This window comes from Ruditapes philippinarum, unplaced genomic scaffold, assembly GCF_026571515.1.
Source record: "Ruditapes philippinarum isolate M1 unplaced genomic scaffold, ASM2657151v2 ctg1145_1_1_1_1, whole genome shotgun sequence".
Classification (NCBI taxonomy): Eukaryota; Metazoa; Mollusca; class Bivalvia; order Venerida; family Veneridae; genus Ruditapes; species Ruditapes philippinarum.
This window is the reverse complement of record NW_026865783.1, coordinates 60,969-84,848: the sequence shown is the minus strand read 5'-3', so window position 1 is coordinate 84,848 and position 23,880 is coordinate 60,969. Positions and strand designations below refer to the sequence as shown.

At 34.1% G+C, this 23,880-nt stretch overlaps 1 protein-coding gene across 1 annotated transcript in view; it reads right to left on the bottom strand.

Annotated features, from left to right (window-relative positions):
• Positions 1 to 319: 319 nt before the first annotated feature.
• LOC132730314 (fibrocystin-L-like) overlaps positions 320 to 23,880 on the bottom strand; it is a 45,918-nt gene continuing 22,357 nt past the window's right edge. Inside the window, exons 26-57 of the mRNA XM_060716200.1 lie at positions 23,653 to 23,777; positions 23,113 to 23,242; positions 21,922 to 22,102; positions 21,518 to 21,768; positions 20,939 to 21,124; positions 20,436 to 20,609; positions 18,794 to 20,257; positions 18,162 to 18,302; positions 17,573 to 17,735; positions 17,153 to 17,309; positions 16,240 to 16,405; positions 15,640 to 15,849; positions 14,980 to 15,348; positions 13,331 to 14,823; positions 12,945 to 13,113; positions 12,307 to 12,573; positions 10,845 to 11,102; positions 10,130 to 10,378; positions 9,660 to 9,830; positions 9,203 to 9,436; positions 8,021 to 8,897; positions 7,589 to 7,821; positions 6,928 to 7,176; positions 6,110 to 6,316; positions 5,255 to 5,584; positions 4,610 to 4,887; positions 3,947 to 4,324; positions 3,434 to 3,694; positions 3,072 to 3,204; positions 2,542 to 2,723; positions 2,066 to 2,201; positions 320 to 1,535 (exon numbers count right to left, since the gene is read on the bottom strand). Coding sequence (XP_060572183.1) covers positions 976 to 1,535; positions 2,066 to 2,201; positions 2,542 to 2,723; positions 3,072 to 3,204; positions 3,434 to 3,694; positions 3,947 to 4,324; positions 4,610 to 4,887; positions 5,255 to 5,584; positions 6,110 to 6,316; positions 6,928 to 7,176; positions 7,589 to 7,821; positions 8,021 to 8,897; positions 9,203 to 9,436; positions 9,660 to 9,830; positions 10,130 to 10,378; positions 10,845 to 11,102; positions 12,307 to 12,573; positions 12,945 to 13,113; positions 13,331 to 14,823; positions 14,980 to 15,348; positions 15,640 to 15,849; positions 16,240 to 16,405; positions 17,153 to 17,309; positions 17,573 to 17,735; positions 18,162 to 18,302; positions 18,794 to 20,257; positions 20,436 to 20,609; positions 20,939 to 21,124; positions 21,518 to 21,768; positions 21,922 to 22,102; positions 23,113 to 23,242; positions 23,653 to 23,777 — 10,382 coding nt within the window. The 3' untranslated portion in view covers positions 320 to 975. The remainder of the gene's footprint in view (positions 1,536 to 2,065; positions 2,202 to 2,541; positions 2,724 to 3,071; positions 3,205 to 3,433; positions 3,695 to 3,946; positions 4,325 to 4,609; positions 4,888 to 5,254; positions 5,585 to 6,109; positions 6,317 to 6,927; positions 7,177 to 7,588; positions 7,822 to 8,020; positions 8,898 to 9,202; positions 9,437 to 9,659; positions 9,831 to 10,129; positions 10,379 to 10,844; positions 11,103 to 12,306; positions 12,574 to 12,944; positions 13,114 to 13,330; positions 14,824 to 14,979; positions 15,349 to 15,639; positions 15,850 to 16,239; positions 16,406 to 17,152; positions 17,310 to 17,572; positions 17,736 to 18,161; positions 18,303 to 18,793; positions 20,258 to 20,435; positions 20,610 to 20,938; positions 21,125 to 21,517; positions 21,769 to 21,921; positions 22,103 to 23,112; positions 23,243 to 23,652; positions 23,778 to 23,880) is intronic.

Genomic DNA, 23,880 nt, shown 5'->3' with positions numbered 1-23,880 from the left:
TATGCATACAGTTTTTGTAATTTTGGCACGTTCTAGTTTATTTTTTAACAATACCATGAAGAACTATGCAAAAAAGCACAGCCTTACCATATCATAGATAAAAAAATACACAAAATTATGTGCAAACAAGTTTGAAGCCCATTGAGATGATAGTGTAAAGGTGATATGAAACGTCAAGAAACGATTCAACATTTCATTATCAAACAAATATTTCAGTATGGATCCTTAATGGATATTGTATATGGAAATTGTGCAAATTGGTAGCGATTAAATCATCATTATGATTGTTTCTGTTAATGAATATAATTATTTTTTCAACATTTCATTATCAAACAGGTATTTCAGTATGGATCCTTAATTAAGATCAGATTGCTTCCTAAATGGACTGAACAAAACAAAACCCTATTTTTACAACATGGACTCAAATTACATAAGATATGGCTAAAAAATTTGGAAACCATAAATATTTAATGATAGAAATGTATCACAGATACATGATATCACAGATTCTTGATATATATACATGTATATCACAGACAACAATAGAAAAACAACATGACACTAAGGTAAGAGAATTTGAAGATCTACATCTATATTTACTATATCTTCCCAAATTGAAATAAATCCCAATACTTGTTCAAACTATTACCAATTCATGAAATGTAGGTGTTAAGTTGTGGAAATATTTTACTTTTTATAACCACACGATACACATAAAAATCATGAACTTATAACATTTTCAAGTTCTATTCCTGAAACATTAAACAGATATTTATTAACATTTTTTTCTCAGAGTTTTCAGTCATGTGTATTCTACGTAGACATCTAAATAAAGTAAAAGCCAAAATAAAATGGAAATTCTAAATATTGTATTCCAGTCCAGTCGAAATGTGTCCATATTTAAGGTAGTGTCACCACTTGCCTTTAAGCATGGAATCTCTTTCATGTCATGTTATATTCAAGTTGCACATGCCATTACTTATACATATGAAACCTTCCCATGTCATCACTCGATCTTTTTTTCCGATTTATTTTAGGGCTTGGTGCAGGCAAATGGGGCGTAGGCGACCTTAATTGTTGTGTAACAATGTAATCGCTGTGATACAGGGACTCCCCAACAGGCGGAAGTGGGCTTTCTCTTCCTTCAAAAGGAGAGTGGCTGCGTGACAGTTTTGGTGACTGACTTCCTGATGACGAATTTGGACTCGGGCTTCTTAGATGATCCATTTGGCTTTTCTTCGGCTTGTTATCGCATGGTTCTACATATGTCGCAGGGGTTTCATAAAATGGAGGTGGTGGCGAAAGGCTATAGTCATCCTGCTTAAAACCATCATTGACCTCCACCCTTTTCACTGGTTCCGGTGTGCTGACCCTCACCGAGAATGATGACAGGGGTCTTTTCTCATTCAAGTGATGCATACCAGTTGCAACAGGAGGTCGAGCACTATTGAAACCCATACTTGCAAAAGTATCTTCACGGAACAGGTAATTTTCAGGCTTCTGTTCAGCATTATACAGGGTACCTGACCGCCAGTCTAAAAAGGGGGAAATATAAAAATCATATATATATTTAATGATATGCTTTGCTTTCAATATGCTTTATTCAAATAGTTCATTCATGTTGTAATTCTTCGTCATGAAACTAAAGAGCCGTCATATGTTGCAAGCCAAATAAAAAAAAAAAATGTAAAGACCAACCACTATTCAGATGAAATACGTGTATCATAAATGTAAGTTGTGCGTCGCTTCTAGACTTTAAAAAAATGAACTGGAGGAAATTATGTCAGTATTTAAAGAAATGCAAAATAAGTTTCAACACAAGAGACCATTTGATGCAAATGATGAAAGAATTAGCTCTTTCATGATCTTCTACCCGATTACTAACAAGCAATATTTTAATACACTTTGGATAATCTGTTCCGTAAGCTTGTACTTTGGGCTACAATGAGTTACTTTATTTGTTCGCTGTACAATATTTATAAATTAACCCTTTATAAAAAAGAAAATTAAAGCAAAGTCTGTATGCTTGCTGCTTTAAACAAACATTTAACACGCTGATACTTACCGTGAGTTTGGGTCTTAGGTTTGACATTACATCTCCAGATGACAAGTGCTGCGACCACACCCACAACCAGGAGCGATAAGATAACTATGATTATTATCAGGTATAATTCTAGTCCATCGTCATCCTTGTCATCAGGCTGAAATTGTTAAATAAAATAATTATAAATTATCAGGATTATCTCTATGAATGCTGGCACAAAACTGTTTCTCCGATGCTCATAGAATACAGAAGGGTGAGCTTAGACAAATTCCAAAACTAACACACACCAATTGAGTCTTGTAATTTTTCTACTATTGGCTACTTTTGTCTGCTCACATATACGCTTAATAATTATATAGTTCCCTGAGACGTATGTAGAACAATTTATCGGAGCAAGACGACATTCCAACGATAATGCTGGGAAATTGAAGGAAGAGACCCAGGTTGCAAAATATGATAAGTAAAATCTAAAATGACAAATTAGAATGAACACTTACAATTTCACCACAGAGAACTCCATAATATGTCTGACTGTTGATGGTCATGTAGGGAGACAGTTTAAGAGAGTAACCGTTGTAGGCATATGACGTTCCATTGTAAATACTATCACAAAGACTGTAGGCCGTAGTATTTACATTGGCCAATGATCCGGACACCACAAATGTCACCACAATACTGCCTGAAAACAAAACAAAGCATACGTAAGATATATTCATTTCTGACCATTGAATCATATATATAGCGAGATACCAATAAGATGAACACTATTTCCACTCTTATAATAATATTTAAGACTTGATAACTTTTAACAAAAACTCAACATTTACATGACAACAAAACTAAATTTTTTAGATTTTCTATTAGAACTTCAATTCTAAATAATAGCAAAACAGTCCTTAGTATTATAGGTTACTTTTATAGCATACATACATGTGTTGCATTTTATATTTAAGTTTCTAGTTAATATACCAGAATGTAAACATTTTTGTAGAGGCACCCACTATTTGTGTAATGAAATATTGCATACCTTCATATATAGATCCGATTGACAGGTGTACATCTGGCCACATATTTGCATATTCTGTAAGAATCATCTGCTCAAACCCATTCTGTTTGTCAACATCTGGTAGCACTTTATCAAAATCTACATTGAACTTCACCTAAATTATACAACAGTAAAAGAACTTTTTATATAATTGAAAATAGTTTAAAATCGTAAAAGCTTAATAAATGATAAGTAAAATTAGATGCTTTCAGAGATTCATATAATAGTTTAGAAACAAATGTTAACCAACTTCCGTGTGACTAGTGTCATGTTGTGAAAGGTAATAACATGAGGTGTTTAGCATGTAAATTAATGATTTCATTTTTTAAGTAAATGTTAATTACCTTCACTTCATATGTTTCTTCAACAATCATGCCGACATGCGTTGGATTTTTTATTGGTATTTTGTGATTCATGGTCAGGTTAAAGTCAGGGGGGTCAGACACAACCCTGAACTGCAAATAAAATGTCCCAAAGCCGGTAAAAGAAAGGTCCGGAAACATCACACGTCCGGTAACTGTGTCAAATGAAATGGTGGTCGTGCCAGCTAAAGAAGCATAATCGGAGGCTGAAATCATTGACACATCGGCCGTCCAGGTATGATCCTGTAATAAAGTAAATATTGATTGTCATTGTATAAGAAACAGCATCGAATGAAAACAAGTATTCAAGGAAAATAACTTAACACAATCTTGCTGATTGAATTGAAATAGATTTTGTGTTCTTGTATAGTGTTTATATGCATATATTTATTACATTTGCTACAATTTTACAAATATCCACAGAAAGTTTGTTATTTATTGAATAGAATGCGTTTAAGCTTCAATCAGACGTATCAAATAAACAAAATAACTTACCCTCCAGCTGATATCAGTGATAGCCTCGTCAGTATTAGTGTCACGGAGATCAAGGATCATTGAAAACTGGCTATTTGTAGTAATATCTCCACTCGTTGCTTCATAGAGGTTAACCTTCAAAGGTCGCCCAGCAACGTCAAATGGATCCGTGGCAAGGGTAAAGTTCTCAGCCTCAGGTGGGTATGTGACGTTGAAGTCGAGTATATAACCTGTGCCCATGTGTGACATGGCAAGGTCAGAGAAGTTGAACCAACCATCGGAGCAGTTAACCATTAGGATTCCAGACAGATTGTTCGACGGATGTCCAGTACCCTGACGAACACTAACCGTCATTTGCCATGGATATTCAGCTGTTCCAAGTTCGGTCACTACATTGTTCTGCAAAGAATATATGAATCATTAATACTAAAGCTAAGCATTGTTTGGCATTGATAATAGTTTTTCAAAATTATCTATCAAATGAATTATTTGCAGAATTAACTTCCGAAAACAAAAACAAAAATAAACGTTTAGAACTTTTAATTTTACATGTATAGAATCATTTGTATGGTAGATGCGTAACAATGTGCGAATATGAATTCTACTTAATCGCTGGTTCGAAATTGCTTAATATGAACACAAACACTGATAACATTATGAAATTTAAATGACATTAATACTCACGGAAATATCAGCTGCACGTATTTTCGGTTGCGTAGTAAGGAGTATTCCTTCATAGTCGGCCACAGGTTTCGTGTAGAAGAAAAGATGGTCGGGTGAAGGTGTGTTGTATTTTATTGAAGCAACACTTGGATCAGTTGATGGCAATTCGACCGTCTGGCAACCTCCAGTGATGTTTAATGTCTGCGATACATTTCCAACTTGACACTCATTGACAATATCAGAAGCTAGGTTAAGCAATGACGTGTAATCAATGCTGTCCGACACGGTTGAATTAACATCTGCAATGACATAGAATATTGCTTACTGTTTAATGAAGAAAAAATGCCCATATAGCAAACAATGATGTTAAGAAAGATATGGCATCTGACATTCGTAAAAAACTTCAATGAAACGAGTGCACAACTAAATTTAACCAAACCAATACCTTTTCAACTTTAATTATTCTCATTTATTCAAACAGACGCTCAAAACAAAAGTTCTGTTATAATTACACTTACAAGATCATATTTAAAGCAATATGCAATTGATATGCATGTATTACACATGTACAAAGAAAAACAAGAGTCATGTGTGATAACGATTACAAAGAAAGGTAAACTTTTGTTGAAAACACTTAAAATTCCGAAGATTTTGTATCACTAATACCTGAAGCAGGCTCGTCTCCTATTTCCACCTCGACAGTTATTCCATTACTTGAACGTCGTTTACGTCTTCCACTTCCAGCGGCACTGACTACGTTCATAATTCGTACCTTGGTCAGCGGTATATTCAAGAAAGCCGCCAAGTTTTCAACCAAATTATCTCCATAGAAATCAGCGACTGTTAATGCAGGTAGACCAAATGAGACGATTATAGTGTCAGCAGATTTGATGTCAATCTGTTCTTGGCCCATTATTATAAATGTGATCTCCCCGCGGTCCTTATCATAGTAGTTTGTTCCTGTTCCGTTGGCAAGCTGGGGTTCATATTCATTGCCTGAAAGAATAATATCATTCAACGTTGGTGTTTAAAGATTAAACAGTGCTTTTAAAAGGTTTGAATTGTGTCCCAAAATGTGATGTATTACTTCCATGTTGTTCTAGAGTAAGTTATGTCCACATAACTACATTCAGTGTTTTAGTGTTTAAAACATTCAAATTTTACCAGGATAAAATTCTTACGAAATTCATCCTACTTTTTTGTTTTCATTGAGTTGTATGTATAATATACTGGCAATTTGTGCTTTACTGTTTAAACTAAACTAGCATTTTTTCAGCGTGATCATTTTTATTACTACTAGCTTTATGTTGTAACATAGAGATCATTTATATTTCCCATGAAGCAATGTAATCATTTGTATTTATTTTATGTCATAGTGATCTTTAAAATGTACCGTGCTGTGTCATAGTGATCATTGAAGTTTATAGTGTTTAAACATAGTGAATATTGAATTTTACTGTGTTTTGTCATAGCGAAAATTGATATTTAAAGTGCAGTGGCACAGTGAGCATTGATATTTACCTTGTGGCATAGTGATGATGTATCTATTGTTGCTATCAATCCTTGCATTAGTTGCAATCTTGAACTGTTCATTCACAAACACATCCAATCTGTTTGGTCTTGAATACCACACAGTAAGTTTAATTCCCTCATTCGCATTTACGTTCAAAAGTCTGTATCGCATGTGTTTAGGCGTTGTGCTTGTAAAATGCATCAGATATTCGTGGTCTAAAATGTAAAAGTATATTTGTATGAGATCAATAACCATATTTATAGATTCACTCATATCAGCTTTATCGTAAAGAAATGTGAACAATGGGTTAATATTATTTCTTGTAAAATGACAAACTTAAAATTATCAAACGTCCCTTTTTGCATAAAAGAATATTTCGTTATCAATTACATTTTAAAAGCTCTCTATTCACAAATAATTCCTAACACATTCGTTTCAAGATATGTTTAGAACTAGTCATTAAATCTTTTAATACGAGAAAATCTTCAAGTTAATGTAAACAAATTATACAGAATTAAGTGGTTCCCAGACATTTATCGAAGACTGTTAACAAATCACCTGAAGATGAACATGTCCAGTTAAGATTAAGCTACATGTATGTAAGAATAAGTGGCCATAATGGCGCGTATATGTAACAAAAATATATAGTAATGACTGCTTAATTCTACATTTTATGACAATTGTTAAGTTGAAATAACAATTTGGAGTACAAATTCTGTCTTCAGATTCATTCGGAATTTACGATAACTATTGTAATCCTAATCATCTGCTTTGAATTACAGGTTCATAATACCAAGATACCATTAAAAAAATAAAAAAATCACACCTGTAGCAACAAGTGCGTGGAAAGTTGAAACCCTCTTCCTACACGTGTATCCGCTGCACCACCCGTGGTCCTGAGGACCGTTAATTAGATCAATGTATCCATCTCCTAAAATGGCAACTGGTGAGAGTCGTCGAGTTTCTGTATCTGAGTCCATGCTTTCTATCACAAGCATCTCGTAATTCATATCGTCGAAACATTCGTATGCTTGCCAGTTAGATACATATGTGCAATTTTCACTACGGATAATACCTGTAAAAAAGCAAAATTAAGAATAAATATAAGACTTTTATCTTGGATATGTACTACAATGTACTTTCCAACTTAGGAAATACTCTGAAGAAGTGATATAACATCATATGAAAGAACAGAAATAAATGCAAAAACATTAAATTTATCATAGTATGATATTTTTTAAATGAACTCAATTGTCTTTAACCTTGCACTCGGCCAATTAAAGTTACATATACAATGTATTTGAAAAGATAACAAAGCAGATCAATATGGAAATATAAAACAATATTTTAAGGTATTTACCCTAGCACACATTGAATTACATAATATGCTTGTTGTTGTTATTTTGGGGTTTTATTTATTTAATATACTTCAAATACTCTTAAAACTTGAAACTTGAAAACTTGATTTAAAAAAAACGTATAATTACCTTTGTTTGGAGCAATAGTATTATATGGAATTCTCACACCATCAACAGTAGTCACCATTTCTTTTGGTATCCTATAGTCGCCAAGACCTCGTCTCGGATCACCGCCCCATTCATATTCTGACTGAGGGATTACTGTCCCAACATGACCTAAGAATGTTCCATCCAAATCCTTAAACATAGCCTTCTTTAACGCATCACAGTCCATGTCAACACAATCGGCAGAATTGATTTTTCTGAAATGTTAATGATTCGAAATTGTGCAAATTTGGTTGTTTTTGAAGTTCTATTTGCTAAAATTGTTTTGAATCATTAACTTTAAGAGGTATGTAATAGTGAAAATCTAGAGTGTTTATTACTGTGCAACATAAAAATATGAATCGTTCATTGTTTGAGTATTAATAAATGTTGCAGCATATGTATGTTTCTACTTACCCAACATTCGGTCTGTGATAAATGATTTTGTGGCTACTGTCCACGTCAATCAAAGTTGTCCTTTCTGATGTCATTGGGTGTTGTAAATCATCGTTAGCTGTATTCGTTGTCACAGCATAGTTATTCTTGCAAGCAGACTGTCCATACTTTGCAAACGTGACATCAGAAATAGTAGTCAAACCACCGATGGCATTGTAACTCATGAGGCCTTTGAATGGTTTGATTGGAGCTTTATTTGACCCTGAATTATAATTTGGAAATACAAGCCCAACCATGCCGCCATTGGGAGGAGAACTTGGACGAGAGTTTGCAGAAAGCACTGTATTGTCGTCCGGTGATGGCAACCTATCATTTGCACAATCAAATGATGATGTCTGTCCAACAAATGTTGTATTTTTTATTTCCACACGTTTATCAGCATAAACATGACTTAATATACCTGGTCCGTTGACAATCGCTACCAAACCATTGGAATTTTCAATCAATAAATTATTTTCGCTGACAAAATTAACTTTAGATTGATAATAGATACCAAAGTCATGATTTTTCCATGCAAGAAAACCGCTCAATTTGGCACAATCTGTAGGGGCTGGATCAGCTGGAAGGACAACAGCTCCGAGTATGTTTGCATACATTCTATTATTACTGTAGTTTCCTGTATTGTCATCACATTCTAGAAGAGGCACATGGAAAGCTATTCTTTCTGATGCCGTAACAAGATTGTCTTGAAGAACAAGCCTCTTTGCTGACATTGCCTCAATTCCAGCCTCCCATCTTGGATTAAATTCCTCAAAACGGTCCTGGTAACTATTTGTGGCTACCACCAAAGCTACCAGATTATGTTTAAGGACTGTGTCATCAGAGCTTGTGGCAATACCTGTAATATACAAATTTATTTGTTTATTTCGTATAAATATTTTTCCCTGTATGTGAAAAATTAACGTATCCACGTTTTGTAAAAAGAGTCACGCATTAAGAATTTACACTACTTATCCCATGATAAATGTTATTATTTTTATTAACAAGTAAATCAACATGGAAATATTATTTCTTACAAATGCACGACAAGTTATGTTCCATTACTTTTGGCAAATAATATCTGTTTGCTAGCCTTAATATTACAACAAAACGAAATTAACAAATTTTAAAATAAATTATATCAACAACTTAAATAAGTAATACCATTTCCGATTGATCCGAACACAACGTTGTCCATAATGTTTAGACTACCGATCCCGAACGCTCCTATGGCGGTGTTGAACCCATTGTGGAAAGAGCATTTTGTAACAATAGACGGTCTGATGTCACTAACTGTCCCCACTGCCACAAACGCAACTGAGAACCTAGGGTCATACTCCTCGGTATAACCTTCTTGTCCAGTATGATAAAACTCCACGTTTGACAATCGAGCATATCCTTAAACAAAAGTATTAATTCATATAGACATATAATTTCAAATCTCATACAATATAAAATATGCCACCTGAATCGCGAATTTAGTGAACACTTACTTTAAGAGGTTTAGGAATGAAAAAAAAATCAAAAAAGAGTTATTCTTTCCTTTCAAAGCTTCTTTGCCAAGTTTATTAGTTAAAGCAGATTTCAAAGAAACAAATTAATTTAAAATTAATTGAAATACCTGCGTATGTTTCCCCTTTATCTACAACAAGACCAACTAAGACTCGAGCCCCATAAGATTCTTTATACAGTTTGTCATAATCTTCACCAATGATCTTAATATTACGCGATAAAAGGCCAACAGCGGCTCCCATTGATATAGCCACACCATTTGCAAGGGTTTCATTATGAGCTGTAAAGGTGACAAAAACATGCAGTTAATAAAACAGCAAGTACTGAATGAAATATAAAGTTTCTATGTGAGTATGAGTATTTTATGAGTATCTCTTTAACTTAACTGTGAATAACATTATAATATCTTTATATATAATACACAATTTAAATGCAGAAACAAAACTGAATACTTGTAATCAAGATATTTGGATTTTAAAATCACAAACGCATGCGTAAGATTAAAACACAGTGACAAACCGATACTTCCATTGCTCCATAATTCTTTAAGAGGAAGAAATAATTAAATAGAATATTTACCTATATGTTTGTATTTCAAAGTCTCGTTTAAAGTCAAAGTAATATTGTCTGAGGCAATGGCGGTGATTTTAAAGGATTCAGTCTGCCAGACATTAAAGCTGGTGGAACCGACAACGATTTCATCATCAACCGACCACTGTACTTGTTCTTTTAATGTTATCGTATTAGAGCCAGCATTAACAGTAGCTGCTAGCTCAGTCCAAGTTGTTCCTTCATCTTTCCCGAACAGATCCAGTCCTCCAAACACTCCTAGAAGTACATAGTATTGTTCTAGACACATTGGTATTAGCAAACAGCTACTTAATATTTTAGATCTTTGAAAATTAACAAACAGAAATAAACCACATTTGATAAAATTATAATATTTTCCTGGATGGATGTTGTTTGTCACACAGACACGTTTACTATGCTATCCTTCATTATCTTAACTTTTGTTGAAAGGTATATGGGAATATATATTCTCTTGCTTAAGGTGAGTGAATAATTTAGTACATGTACTCGTAATAAAACATATTGTATTGAAAAAACTTAAGATAACTTTACAGATATTTAAACATAAATAACCACTTCCAATAATCTTTAATGATACAATAAGAGAAAAATGAAAACGATTTTGAAACCTGCAATTGATAGGAAATATAAGAATGTTCTGACAAATGAAGTAAATAAATAGTGAACTTAAAGAGTAAATTAAAGGAGATAAAGCTTTTCTTACCAATAGCCTTTGAACCTAGCGTTGGTCCGACGCCAGCATTATAAAATGGTGAAGAATGATTCCCACGAAGAATGATAGATGCCATTCCATCAAACGGATCATCCGGCCATCCGACAATTAAACGCCCACCTTTTATAACAATGAAATCAGCTTCTATAACATACTGAGCTGACGGATGATCGGCAAATTCTAGAACGCCCTCTATCAACAGTATCCCAATCTTATTAATTGACGTCATGTTCACCATAACCCAAGTATCTGTTAAATATAATACAAATCAATTAATATTTTACAGAATTAATGTAATCATTACGTAATTGTTAAAATTAATGGAATGAATTCAAATACAAAACATCAAGAATTGACGTGCAAGGGAAAGTAGAAAATAAGATAAATATTTTTAATAAAACTATGATATAAAAACTTTCTTCATTATATTTAAAAAATGCAGTAACCGCTTTGTCCTTTAACAATGTGTATTTTACATTATAAAATCCATTTTAATTGAAGTATTTATTCAAATTCTGTTCAAGAGTTACTGGTATTTACATGAAATACATGCTAAAAATCAATGGGTTTGTTGGTGAAAAAAACTTATGTTACTTGCAATTATAATAGTATTGCAAGCAATCCATAAGTCCCCTACCGGTTAGAACCCCATCAACATTCTGAAGGGCCATTGGCCATTCACTAATGTTTCAATTTTTCTCTATTTTAAGTAAACTTGTTGGAAAAGTTCTTTAAAAGTGATCACAGGAAACAGTTTTTATGAACAGACAGACAGACGGACTGAAGGACACTCTAAAGTTAATATTTGAAACATCCCTGTTACCAAAATATAACATTTTAAAAGCAAAATTCTTAAAGAGGAGATAACTCTTGAATTAAAGATGCAATTTCATAAAAAATTTCAGCTCTTTTTAACTAATCACAAATATTGTTATTTTTGCCATGTTTTAAGCCTATTTGTTGCCAAGGCAACTGATATTTTTTCAAAATAGGAAGAACAGATAAGACATGCATAATCTCAAGACTGCTATCTACCCATATGTCAAGTTTCATAAAAATATTTCCAGTACTTTTTGAGTTATCACTGGATTCAGTTTATGTGTAAAATTTGCCATATTTTCAGTCTATGTGTTGCCATAGCAACCAGAATTCTCAACATAGGAAGAAAAGAAAAAGACGTGCATAATCTCCATACTGCCATCTATCCATATACCAAGTTTCATAAAAATATTTTCAGTACTTTTCAAGTTATCGCGGGATCCAGTTTTGTGGACGGACGGACTGACGGACTGACAGACAGACGGACGGACAGACGAACAGACGGACGGACGGACGGACGGAGGGTAAACCTAAAGTCCCCTCCGGTAAACCGGTAGGGGACTAATAAAACAGGTTTTCTTTTCAATTTAACATTGTTCAAGGTTTTGCTAAAAATATATCTTTAAACACTTACTTAGAAGAATCCGGACATTTTCATAATCCTGCGGTATTTGTGTACCATTAAAACCAACATTTGTTACATAACCGTCATCTGTTTGATTCCATACTGACTCATCATCCCAATAATCGTAACTCAGTGGTCTGTTTATTGCTGGAGGTATCGTCCTCGGGTCCGGTGGTGGGATACAGTTGTCATAGTAACATTTGAATGAGGAAAACGTAAACACATTGTCTACAGACAATGCTCCGACAGAACGCCGAGAACGCTGTCTACCATGAACTAAAAATAAGGATTGATTGTTTGACATGACATGAAAAGTTTGAGCATTTCTGTTCATTTATTGCATTTTTCCAAACGAGTTCATTTCTAAAGGAGTAAATTACGCAAAAAAACCCCAAATGTAAATGGATGTATAGAACACCCAGCTTATATACAAACGCCTTATACTATCTTATGCTGATTAACATGGTTAAAAACAGTGAATGACAAAGGGTTTTAGATGTCAAATGCATATTAATAAAATATACACTTTGCAATTGAAAATCTAAGATAAAGACTTAATCAGTTTTGAGAAATACTATATACAATGCAGTAGGCACTGGTTTTATAAATAACATATTAAACAATATTAATATACTGAAATTTCGTACCAATGAACTTTATTTTGTTATTTGCATTGTCCCATTCCCAGTCACCATTCTTCGCTGTTGATGGATCAATGCCACCAACTGTGGCATTAATAAATGAGTTTCCACCATCAATTGTGAATCTATCTGGAGCTTCAAACACATTCAGTTCCACAAATATATAGTCCTCAGACTGGAAAGAAAATGAATCATTCAAATAATACACTGAATATAGTATAAACCATTTAAATAAATATTATTTCTAAAATATTGTGCAAAAAGAGTGAGAAAGTAGATGGGTAAGTGCATTAAGAAATTCACATGTATGATGAAAGCATACATAATACCAGTGTATTTTATTGACTCTTTAAATTTCAAAAAATGACTTGAAGACAATTTCTAACTCATACCCCAAAATCATCAAATCGACCAGTAAAGCTGATATTGCGGATTTGAGCTGCATTTTCAAAATGGTACTTGTAGGTAGCGCCACTGAGGAAAGCACACATCCAACCTGGTTTGTGGGTTATTCTCTTCTTTAGGAAAGGCACAGAGCTGTTGCCATACTGATTTGTAAAAATAAAGTTCTTCCCCTCAAGGGATTTTGGAGAAGGGTTGTTGAAGGCAAATCTATGCCACTTATGTTGTGGTGGGCACATACTTCCAGGTAATCCAAAACTGAATTCTGAAGCTGCCTCACAGTCAGATGGAATAGATCCAGATGTAGGCAATATCGTCCAGTTTCCAGACTTCCCGGTTGTTGTTCCATCTTTATCGAGAATGATACCTTCCCATTCCCAACCATAAGAAGCTTTGTTTGGAGCATTTACATATTTTAGTGCCTCAACGTGATAACTAAATCCACCACAACCAAAACTACAAGTGCCGGCTATTTTTGCAAAGCCAAACACATAGCAAGATTCAGCAAAATTAACGAATCTTGTATTAACTACTCTAAATCCTGGACCCATCGGAAGGACAATGGCAGCAGTTGTACATCCTTGGTGATTAATTGGATGAACAGTGGTTTTACCAACGATTAAACTATCCTTTACCATGGGAGAATCATCAGTGTATTTAGGAACAGCAGCAATACTTTTACATTCATATCCAGCAAGTCTGTTTTGAACAAGGACAAAGTCAACAAACTGCAAAGCACCGGTGTTAACTGATTCTGCACCTTTATCATTATTCCAAGCAAAGAGACTTTCAAACACAGCTGGTTCTACCTCAGTGCCACCACATCCACCCTTTAACGGAAAGTAACTTTCAAAAATCCATAATCCAAACCAGCCAAATGAATGTGCCGAGTTATTTCTGAAGATACCCAATGGCTGGGCTCTTGGGCACACACTTTTTGTAAACGATGGACCGTCCGGATGTTCGTGCATTCTGTACCAGTAGCCAAAATGGGTTCCACCAGCTGCAGCATTATGTTGGATTGTATTGTTTGGATTTGTTATCCAGTAAGAGGCAGGAGTAACATCATCATTCAATAAGCTTGAACTTCCAATCACAAAAACGGCTAAGTTATATTGCAAGGTGTTTCCTGTCTCAATACCATCTTCTAAAAAGAATGCGCCTCCCATGATGTCGTAAATAACAGTTTTTTCTACCAATGTATTGTGCGTGCCATGAATATTAACAGCCCTGTTGAAGGTTTTATGAATACCACATCCTCTAACATAGCTTGTCGACATATCACCATTCAAATGGAAATGTATTGGATATCGTCCTAGTCTAAAAGCTTGTCCAGCAAATGTGACCTCTACGTATGAAATGCGAGCCTGTGCTTCATGTGTATCATATACTGGTGCGTGTACAAGGATCATAGCTCCAAACTGACTACTACCTATCTCGTCACCAAACCTTCCTTGGAAGCAAGTCTGTGTTGCGAACTCGCCTGTAATATTAAACAATTATTTAGTTACACCGTTTTAATCTCATTTTTCATATCAAAAACTTTAGTTTTGTTTATTAGAAGAAGTACAATAATAATGACTGAACTTTCAAGATCTAATCAATTTGGGCAAGTACTAAAGTTACAAGCGTTACCCACCAACGTTAAATCCAGCTGCACAAGCTTTAATTTCGTCTTGCCATTGAGGATCTTGGTTACCGCGGACAACTACATTATGTGTTAGAAGTCCTACTTCCCCTCTCATTTCTACAAGAGTACCATCAAATGTTTCCTCAACACCTACATGCTCTGCCTCAAGTGCCGAATCAAGAGTCAATGTTCGATTGTCTTGGGATATAGCAGCAATTCTCTTCTTTTCATTGTCTCTCTGGCTTTGCCGATGACCTGTAGAAGCAATGACTATTTCGTCACCTACATTCCACTCAACGGGGTCAACCAGCTCAAGAGTGTTGGAGCCACTTGCAGATGTAGATGCAAGGCGTGTCCAGGTTAGCGGAACCTCTTTACCTAAAACAAGCAAAAACTCAATACATTTGTAATAATTTAGGCTATTTTTATGTTTATTAAAGTTTGTAAAGAATGTAAAAATGAAAAAAAAATTATAATCATTTCAAATTTGGATAATATATTTTTCTAAAAGACATAAAATATTTTCACAGACACTTGCTTTCATCTTGTTTCGGGAAATTAATCAGGTAAAAAAAACTTTATTGAATAAGTACTAGCAAAATACAAGCATACAAAAACTGCATTGTATGTTGACATAAAGAAATATTTAATATCATGAAATGTACATACCATGCAGGTCTAAAGTGCCGTTCCTTACGGCAAGAACTTTGGTACCGTATATAGGGAGCTCTTTACTTCTGTGGTGGCCATGTAATGTTATGATAGCCTTGTGCTCGAATGGTTTGACTTCAGTACCTACTTGCAATAGTCCTCCGTCTGTTATCATAATAATGTTTGACTGCAGTTCTATATTCTTCTCATCAAAAATAAGTCGACCACCTAATAAGGCATAAATAAACGTTTGCTTGTTTAGTTTCACGGCATCACAACACGATATAGGTTATATGGCAACAGGGCATATGATTCTGGCTAACCTTGGGAGTAACACTAGGGGTCAAAACCACCTCACCTGCTGGATCTAAGAGATGAATAGACTCTAGTTATAAATTCGAATCCATATAGTCTTACGATCACGCAGGGATAAACGTTGGTTGCAATACTGATGCCTCTTCTCTTAAAGGCAACACTTTAGCCACCAAAAGAGTAACAAAAAAGAAACATTTAACCGATAAATGATTTATCACATTTAAAGCAATTGTATTATTGTAAGTAAACTTGTTTCTGTTTTAAATGTCAATTATTTCAGAAAAAAATAAAGAAAATATTGACCTTGAATTAACAGGAACGAAAGTATAGGTGTATCCATGTCCAGCAGTAATGTCATACCAGCAGGTATAATAACAAACTCGCCGGCTTGTGGCAGAGGGCCGCCGCCCCATGTAAATAATGAAGACCATACATCAATGTATTCAAAGTCAGCATCTCCCGACGAGCTCTGAAAATAGTTATTTTTATCGTTTAATGAATACATATCATCTTCTCATTAAAAAATTTAGAATCATATGCTCATTATTTCCATCATTTTGTTGCAAGTTATCACGAAAAATCAAGTAATTTAAAGTGTATTTAGAATTACGCATATTCTCAAATAAACCTCATTCCATAAATAAAATATACCCCTTTTTGACTAAGAAAATCGAGCTATCAAGATAAAACAGTTCCATATAAACAAGGAAAATAAACAAAAATGTTAACACTGGTGGTGCTTCCAGTATATAAATCATGCAAAAAAAAACTTAAACAACAAAAATATTAAAATACACAAATGAAAATCAAATGGTAAACATTTTTTTTATTTTGACGATATTTTATCTATTTTTTAGTAATTTATTAAAAATAAACGAGAATAAAGATCAACAAGGCAAAGGCAACATTCATAGGACGCAGCCCAAACATACTCAAGCTACCACAATACAGCATCCAGAAAGCGCCGATATCAAACCAAAACCAGGACCCACTTCTTCACCCTTTTGTAAAATGTAACCCCTCAGGGCGTTTTCAGCATATCCAAAAGGGAAAAAGAATCCCCAAAGAACGACAAAATCGAAAATGTTGCAGACTCGGTTTGACTGAGCCTGTACATGAACCGTACTGGAAAGTGCAAGTTACCATCAATGCCTCGTAGCACCTAGCAGAATGAAAAAGATTAACAGATTTTCACTAAAAGACTATTTCAACAAACCTCTTGAGCAATTCCGTTTCCAGACACTTGAACTTCCACTTTAGTGTTAATAGAACCCATGTGCGGTCCTGTCACACATTCTATTTCAGTATCAACAACACCAGACACAACACAAACAGTACCATCAATCTCAACATTAACGTTTCCTTGAACAATCCTGAAACATTCATGTCATTGAAATATTATCTTGAGTGAGTGATATTCTTAACTTAATAGAATTATTTTTATTTTAAAATTTGAAGTGAAATCAAATATCAAAATGTATGAATTCTGAGGGATATGTATATCTTAATCATGTGCATTCACTAAGTTAAGGAACATTAGAATGCATTTGTTTAAACTGAATGATTCTTTCTGTCTTAAGCGTACAATTTAGATAACGGTTATTAATTCTCAGGCTGATATTTATGAATAACTTACCCAAAACCTGACCCAGTGATGGTCAAGGTTGTGCCGCCTCCAGTTCCACCTCTTCTTGGAATCACGGCATAAATAGAGGGTGTGAGAGTTGAATCGTACGTATAAGCATTTGGAAGAGTTTTTGTCAAGCCATTTAAAGTTATTGAAACACTGCAAGACCCATCTACAAATGAAATATTAATATTATGGAATTATTTACACATTCTGTGTTATATTTAGTAAATACCACATACATTTATGTACTTACTTATGCCTGACAAAATTTATATTAAAAACAAGGTGCATTAATAAAACACAATGGTTGCATGCCCCCTAGCTATTAGAAACAGCGAACTTTACCATTCCCTATGAGAAAAAAAAACGAAAAAACAATGAAGACAAGTAATAAAATTTATTTTCTAAATTTTGTTCACTGAACGCCAAGGTTGTATAGGTTGTCAGACAAAGATATCATTCATTCCCCTTTCTTTTTTATTTCATAATTTTCTGGAACTCACCCAAAATCAGTGAAAACAATAGCATAAAATTAAAAACCAAACTTTGTACTTTAATGAACAGTGATACAGAAATATGATTTGAACAGTTTTACCTGTGCCTGACGGTGTTTTACACGTGTACGATGATGATGTAACAAGGGTTTGTTGGCAAGTCTGTCCGCAGATTGTAACAACGGCTGAATCGTCAAACCCTGTTCCGTCTATGACCACAATTTGACCACCTGCTGTACCACCTAACAAAGATAAATAAAAAAAAACATAAAAAATATAATTTCCAGATAAAAGTTTACTTATTTTTGGATAATCTTACATTTATCACTCCATAAGACTCTTATTAACATCTTTCAAAGCTGTAATGGGAAGATTGGTCTCTCTTGTTTAATATAAGAACAACAATGGAAATTAGAGTCTCTCTTTTTGTGCTATTTTGGTGTTGTATGTCGTGGTTTATTTATTCTCATGCATGGTATGTACATATCCATGCATATATATAATCTCTTCCGAAATAAATCTTATCTAAATCTAATTGGAATAGCTTAAACTACTTAATTAAATATTTCTTAAACCTGAAAATGAAATTTTTGCATGATATTTACTGTTTTCGTTTTCCAACACTTATGAACTTTATATCTACATGCGTGTCAAATTTTAACAAATGTCACTCACTAATATTATGTTATAAAGAATAGATTTGTACACAACGAAATAATTTTTGTCAATTTACCTCGAATTGGGAGAATACTATCAATACTAAGCTGGTATTCAAATTGAATGTTTGAGTTTGAATATCCAAGATCTGCAACGTGTGCAAGAACATTAGCCATTCCAGTTGGATGATCCCCTATAGTGCACTTGATTTCACCCGCATTTCCAGAAATGTAGTCACAACTAGACTGTCCAATTGTGACAGCAACATTGCCTCCGCTTAAGTTTGATCCAGTAATTGTCAATGTCTGTCCGGCGACTCCGAAGGTAGGGTTTAAAGATGTGATAGTTGGTGTTGAGCTGGTTGCGTAGTTGTATGTCGAAGACTCAGATATGCTGTTTGATGTCACAGCAACAGTGGTAGACCCAGCAGCATGGGCTTTTGTTACACATATCACTTCAGAAAGAGATGTAGACTCTGTCTCACATGTAGTTCCGTCAATAGTAACAGTTGTTTGATTAACAAAGCCATTTCCTTCAATTGTTATTTTAGTGTTACCATGAATACTTCCAGAAGAGGGAGAAATTCGACTAATCGTCAGTATTCCAGATACCGTTAAACTTCCTGACGCTTTACCATAATCTTTAACTCGTACAAATACATCATTGTTCCCTGCAGGGATATTATCAACGTCTACGACAAGTACTGTTCCGTTGACTGAAGTAACAGTTCCCATAACATTACCAAATGAGACACTAACTTCCCCAGTAGTAGTACCAAGAGCTGTTCCAAAGATTGTGAATGAAGTTGATCCAGACATGGATGATGGTGAAACCCCTGAAACAGTCGGAGTATATAAGGTAGCGTAAGAGTAAAGGCACTTTTTCAAAAATGTTTCACATTCTGCTGGAAGAGATGCACCATTTACAAAAGCTTCCACTGTAACATCTTTCTGACCTTCAATTGTATGTCTTGGAGTTTCACACACGATTTCCTTATAAGTTTTGGTGATGATATTGCACTGGTATCCATCTACTTTAACCATTGGCGAATCACCAAATCCATAACCAGAGACTGTTAAAAGGGCGCCACCAGCCAATGAACCAGATGTTGGTGTAATGCGTTCAATATTTGGTATAACGGCAAAACCTTTATCCTTGGGATTTACGATATTAATACGTGCGTTACCTCGATTGTGTACCCTCATATCTATCTGATGTAGTATTCCTAATTCAGGTTCTCCTGAATTTTCCAAATTACATGTAAGAGTGTCTTCAAAAGATGATTTCACTATGCAGGGGATGCCACCAAAACTGACCTCATTCTGGCATTCTGTGTTAGAAAAACCTTCCCCATTTATAACTATATCTGTCTTCGTTGTTCCATTATTAACACTGACCGAGTTAACAACAGGTGAGCTACAGGTCCAGAAGGCAAAGTTGAACTTGTTAGCGTCACTTACAGCTGCCTTACTGTCAGAACAGGACTGTTTGCCTGATGTAACAGACTGACAGTTAGACCCATCTGATGGATTTGAAGCACCTGGAAAAAAAATTTTATATACATTTTCTTTTTGAATTAAATAAGATGTCATATCACTGTATATTCAAACTAAGAATAGTTCAGTTTTATTGTCAACGGCAAATATTCAAATTATTTAAAGGGAATGCTATTAACAAAGGAAGTATTAACATAAAATATGAACAATTATTCTGCTCACCTCCGACGTTATGCAAGGCTTCTGCTCTCCCTACTTTAACACTAACTTCTCCGAAAGTTGATTGTGCAGGCACAACTTCGATTGTACCGTGATAATATTTGATACCATAGATGTCGACAAATCCGCTCCATACGTAGTAACGACCAGCCTTCACAAACTGATGTCTAAAGCTGCCTAAAATTCACCAGGATATAAAAGAAGGGTTACGTATTTTATCAGGATGTAAAATTAAGATATAAAGTAAAGGTTACCTGTATTATAAAGATATCACGTGTATCTTTACAAAGCATTATAGCAGTCAACTATCACAAGTTTCTACAGAGGCATTGCAATTTAATGAATTTGCATCTAATAATCTAGCTCTTAGCCGACTTATTAAACGTTTTAATTATGAAACAATTTTGAAATAAAATCACATATTTTCTATTTTTCTATTTTACATTTGGATTAGAAAGATTCTGTAATTTTTAGATTTATAAAAGCTGATGAACATAAGTTTATACCATCTCTGCTTGCACTGCCACTACTAAATCCGCCTTCCTTAGCAACAGTAGCACTCGGGCTTTCTACTTCCGTTATAGAATGTGCGATATCGTTAACAAATGCTGGCGTTTCCCATGACCAGTTAACAAAATCTCCTTCGTTAATGGTTATAAACGGTTTGTCATAGGCGTAGTAAACACCAAAAGCTAAAACACAATATCCAAAGCACAATATTTACATGTAAAACTGACATGATACATATCTAAAATATAATTATTGACTGCTAATAAAGATCTGTTTAAACTTTGCTAATGTATTTTTGAAAAGTTTATACCAGAAAAATCTCCGTACATCCCAATATGTTGCTATTCAGGCGAAAAACCTTGTATAGATACAAAATGATTTCATTTTAATATAAAACATGCATTTTCCAGAATTATAATAAAATTACTTTTTACTTATATTTTTGTACATCATCTGGTATATAAACGCTAAGGGAATATAGTTATTTGTATACAAACGCTGCTATTTTATTAACAACAAAAATATACAAAATATGAAATAGCTAAAGATTGAGTGTATTGACATATTTTCCTCACCTGGATCAATGCCCCTATTTGTTACTTGGTGAATTGTTCCTGCATCTTCAATTTGACAGAGTATCTGAGTGTTGGTTAAAGACGAGATTTCACAATTGACAGCCCCAATCTTCACAACCACAACGTTATCGTCAGTTCCGAATCCTGATCCTGTTATTGTCAATTTCGTTCCACCTAACAATGAACCTTGTAGAGGGTAAACATTTGTTATTTTCAAATCAACATTAACTGTTGGTAACTCGAAAGTGTTCCTGTAAAAAAATACAATAAATACAGTTAGTTAAATACTTAAGGTAATAAATAACACAAAAAAATCAAACAACATACAAACAATGATAATGACAAATTAACACAATCATTAGAATGAAAATTAAAATTTAAAATTAGTAATATACGATCCGTACGTTTTTACGGCATATCCATTTGCGGCTTCTATCCTGAGCTCTTGGCTGCCGGAGAAAACATCACTAACAGATATCACGATTTGACTATCCGACCAAGATGTAATGTCTGCTTCAACCGAACCAACAAATACAGAGCCATTGTTTGAAGAAAATGACGACCCAGATATAGTTATATTATCACCTGAAACAACAATAAGAAAAGTAAAATAAATGTTTTCTGAACAAAGGTGCTTTATTAAAAAATGCCGTTTATTTAAACACATTCATATATTCACTTAAAGTTACATTAAATAAATATGTAAAAATATTTTGCCGTCGGCCTAAAAATCAAACATTCTACAGTTTCATTAACCTGTTTAATAGTATTGTTGTAAATCTCATCAAATATTGTTCATAAATTAGGATTTTAAACGGGAAACCTCACGGTAACACTAAAGTACGTATACGAATTTTAACATGCAAATGAAGACTATAATGAGCTCGTGTATGCGCTACGTCACGGTGTTATAGTTGCTATCCGGAACACAGCAAATGTGATATTTTCTTGTGCAAACACAGTTTTACCGTTTTAGCTTCACGGTGCACTAAACCTGGGGTTCAGTAAAAGTAATCATCTCGTAAAAAGATTAAATTTGTATGAAAACATCCGTTACAATGCGGAAATATACCGTTAAATTAGGACTGCCACTTATAGTCATGTTTGTTGATTTAATATTGATGTACGGATGATCCGAAGGCGGAGTTTCTCATGCAAACAGAAATTGTACTTCCCATTTCGCCACAATGAGGTTACCTATTTTCATGCTAATAAAACTCATTTTGGTTGTTTGGACACCAAAATAAGACCTGGAGTCGATATAAAACCCAATTTATTAATGAAATGTCGCTATTTAGTTTTTTATGAAATTTATTAAATGTAACTTTAATCGGACATTTTGTTTGAACTTTTAGATGTAGCAGACATAAATGTCATTATAGTCGTGTATCAAGGATTTGAATTTAGTATTTACAATTGCCTGAATGCTAATAAAAACACGCTGCTTTATCTTTTTACAGTCGTGTTGCATTTTATTCTGTGTTCAGCCTTTAAATAACGTATGATTTCAACTTTCAAAAGCAGAGCAAAATATGTTCGGATGTGAATAAAGCATAATTTAATTTACCATAAATATAAGAAAATAAATGCATTACCTGACACGTCTATTGTCGCTGGAACTACATTGCTTACTAAGGCGGTCAGTCCAGAATCGTATGTATATCCAGAATAACTTAACGAAGAAGATTCCTGATCAACGACCACATCGTAAGTACCGGCAGATGTCTAAAGTTTGAAAAACATGGTAAGAATTTAAAATATAATAATTTTCATTTGCAAGGCAGTACATAATGCAATTGCATAGATATGATACAGAACATGGTAAAATATTTCTCACACAGATGTCGATGTTATGATTGGCAGTAAGGCATGGCAAATTGAGGAGATTTTAGTTGTCAATTTTGGCATTTTAGACACCTTGGTTGAATCACTTACTTTCCATTAGCTGTGATCCTTGTAATTTACAAACTTAACAATTAAATTTCATTGTATATAAGCATATTTAAAATATCTTAAAATTCCGTGTTGATATTTCATTTTTCATTATCATAGATTAAGGCAAAGCTTGATTTCAAATATAATCTGACAAGTATGACATGAAGGGAGGTTATTATGTTTTCACGTGAATTTCTTACCGATTGTGGGACCAAACACACAATTGTATCTGCTTGTATTGAGACAACAGGACAATTCTTGGAGTTGATTGTTACATTTGCACCGTTTTTGAAACCAAAACCACTGATTGTTAGATTGCCACCACCTAAAAATCCACGAAAAATACTAGTAATAGCAACATGTATACGTTTAAAATGTTCACTGAAATATTTTAATAAATAAAGTCCTAAAAATTAAAGCCTTGAAAA